The sequence below is a fragment of the Camelus dromedarius genome, chromosome 19 (assembly GCF_036321535.1).
Source record: "Camelus dromedarius isolate mCamDro1 chromosome 19, mCamDro1.pat, whole genome shotgun sequence".
Classification (NCBI taxonomy): Eukaryota; Metazoa; Chordata; class Mammalia; order Artiodactyla; family Camelidae; genus Camelus; species Camelus dromedarius.
In genome coordinates this window covers 23,791,357-23,794,246 of record NC_087454.1, presented here as the reverse complement: position 1 = coordinate 23,794,246, position 2,890 = coordinate 23,791,357, and the positions used below count along the sequence as shown (strand labels likewise).

At 53.5% G+C, this 2,890-nt stretch overlaps 1 protein-coding gene across 1 annotated transcript; it reads right to left on the bottom strand.

Moving 5' to 3' along the window:
• Window positions 1-271: 271 nt before the first annotated feature.
• LOC105101418 (allatostatin-A receptor-like) lies at window positions 272-1,300 on the bottom strand. The gene has a single exon (XM_010994604.3). The coding sequence runs from the start codon at window positions 1,298-1,300 to the stop codon at window positions 272-274; it is 1,029 nt and encodes a 342-aa protein (XP_010992906.3).
• Between the last annotated feature and the right edge of the window lie 1,590 nt (window positions 1,301-2,890).

Genomic DNA, 2,890 nt, shown 5'->3' with positions numbered 1-2,890 from the left:
GTGAAGAAGGTACTATCATGGTCCTATTTTCCAGATGAGAAAACTAAGGTGTAGAAAAGTTAAGGGACTTGTTCAAGTCATACAGCTAGGAAGTAGTGGAGCCTATAAATACCTATCTGAATCCCATTGACTTAGTTACTGTATCGCTTTTGCTGAGCCACCTGCTCTCTGGATCTGTCTCCCCGCTGGTGAAATGGAGGGGATGGGATCTAATATCATTAGGGATCTTCCTTTCTTTCTTGAATCTCAGCCCTCTTATCAGCCTATCTTTTCAGACACCTGCTAGATCCCATAGGCCTCCTTGGGCCCTGCCATGTCCAGGCTGGACACTCTCCATCACCATATCAGCCCCTTCCACACCTCTGGGGTGCCTGGCTGCCACCTGCTTGCAGAAGAGGTCCCTGAGTCCTGCATGGAAGGGGCGGGAGAGGGAGAAGCAAAGGATGGGGCTGACAGCACAGTTGGAGTAGGCCAGGATGGTGCAGAAGCTGGATGCCACAAAAGCCATTGGTGTGGCAGGCAGGTCACCCACAGCTGCCACATAGCCCAGCACTGAGCAGGGCCCCCACATCAGCACAAAGACCACCAACACTACAAGGATGAGCCCTGTGTTTTCCTGGTGCTCCCGGATGCTCTCTCCCATGGGGCCACGGGGTTGTGTCCATAGGAGCCAACCCACGTGGCTGAAAGAGCAGCCCAGCCCCAGCACACAAGGCAGGAAGGCCAGGGCTCCCAGTAGGGTGAAGCAGCAGGAGGTCTGAGCAGGGTTCAGGAGCAAGAGGCAGGCCTGGGCCTCCTCTTCCACTACCACTTGCTGAAACAACCAGTTGGGCAGCGACGCAGTGAGGCCCAAGACCCACATGGTCCCACAGAGCAGCAGGCGGGTGCCTGGGCTGGATGGAAGGGCCACGTCAGGCTGGGCCACTGCCACATGGCGCAGAAGAGCCGTGGCTACCATGCTGTAGAAGGTACAGAACATGGTGGTGTTGTTGGCAGCCTGGCTGGTGGTGCAGATGGTGGGACCCAGCCACCAGTCACGCCGCAAGAAGCTCAGCAGGAGCACGGGCACCACGTAGACCAGGAAGAGCAAGTCAGACAGTGTGATGTTCACCATGAGGCTGTTGGTCAGGGCGAGGAGTGGGCGGGGGGCGCACGGGCCCCGACCCACCACCAGCAGCATCAGTCCACTGGCCAGCAGCCCCACCAGCAGGATGAGGCCACAGACCCCAGCAAAGACTAGTCGGAGCAGTCCCTCGGGTATGGCTGTGAGCCCGGCGGTGGACGTGGCATTGGCCTCCATTCTTCTGCTCTGGACACACAAGGTCAGCATAAAAACCAACCTGAGGGCCGCCTCCCTCTTTCCCTGTTGAGCCCCATCCTTTTACTGACCCCTGTGCACCATGGATGCCCTTGGAGTGCACCAGCCCCTTTAGACCTCACAGCAACCTGATGGGACAGGCTCTGTCAGTGCCCTGAGTTCAACTCTCAACTCTGCTCCTGGAAGCCCCATGACCTTGGGAAAGTTTCCTCATGTCTCTCTACCTCAGCTTCCTCAACTGTATGGAAGTGAGGAAATAAAGGAAATAAAACAGGTGTCAACAGTAACTGTCACTAAAGGATGAGATTCAGGTAGTTTTCATTTTCTTCCTTTGAATTTCTGTATTTGTAAAATTTCTGCAGGGAATACAAATTGAATCTGATAAATATTATATATATATTAAACAAAACTTTGCTCTGCCTGTGAAATGAGCAAGTTTTAATTTGAAGTTTAAGTAGGAAAATGAATATGCAAGGGCTTTGAGAAGGTATAAAGCCCCAACCAGCCGTTCCCAAGCATGTCTGCACATTGGGATCAGCTGAGGAGTTTCAAAAATACTAATACATGGGTCATACCCTCAAAGACCTGATTTGGTTGGCTTAGGCTTTTTGATTTGATTTGATTTGGCAGCCTTGAAAGACCAGCTTGGGGACCACTGCCTTCTGTGATCATGCTGGGCAGGTTACCTGGCAGGGTGGGGGGAAGCCCTGCACCCCAGCTGTCAGGTCTTCCTCCTCATCCCCACTCCATCCCACATGCTGAGGATATGCGGAGCCCCCAGATGAGAGAACTCGGGCTGAGAGATGGAGTCAAGACATCCCAGAGTTGGCTTGGGGGCTGATGTTGCCATCTCCCATCCCATAAACCAGGCCAGGAGCCCCCAGCTTTAGTGAGAAGAGGTGTGTCCACTAACTCAATAAATGAATATTTCCTGAGTGTTTACCCTGAGCCAGGTGCTGAGCAAACAAGCAGCAAACAAGACAGCCCAGTAGGGTCCCGATTCTAGTTTCCATCCCCTTTTCTCCCACACAGGGGATGGGGGCTGGAAAAACCCTTCTGTAGCTGGCTCAGAGCCAGGGCTGGGGAGGGGGTCTCCTGAGCCCCTCCTGCAGAGCCCTGCCTGGGGGACTTGTTGATCTCTGAGGCCCCATGGGAGCCACTTGCCTGAGAGCAGCTGAAAAGAGACGAGGGGGGTGGTCTCTCCAAATTCTGCCGCCAATACCCCACATCTCAGACTCTGGTTCCAGGAACTGCGAGGGAGGAGGAACTGAGGGACCACCCCTAATACCTTACCTGCCCTGGATGAATGCTATAACTGAGCCACTCTCTAGTCATTTTTTATTGCTTTTTTGTTTCTTCCACCTGGCCCAGGCCTGCCTGCCAAAGACATGGAATGTGACTGGAGAGGTGGGGAGGGAAAGGAGAAGGAATGGGGAAAGGGAAAGTCAAAGGACCTGGGCCCTGCTCCACCTAAGCGTCCATTCCTTCCTATAAGAAGCTCTATAATTTCACAGTTAAGCTTATGGACACTGGAGCCTGCATCTCAAACCCCACTCAACCACTTTCTAGCTA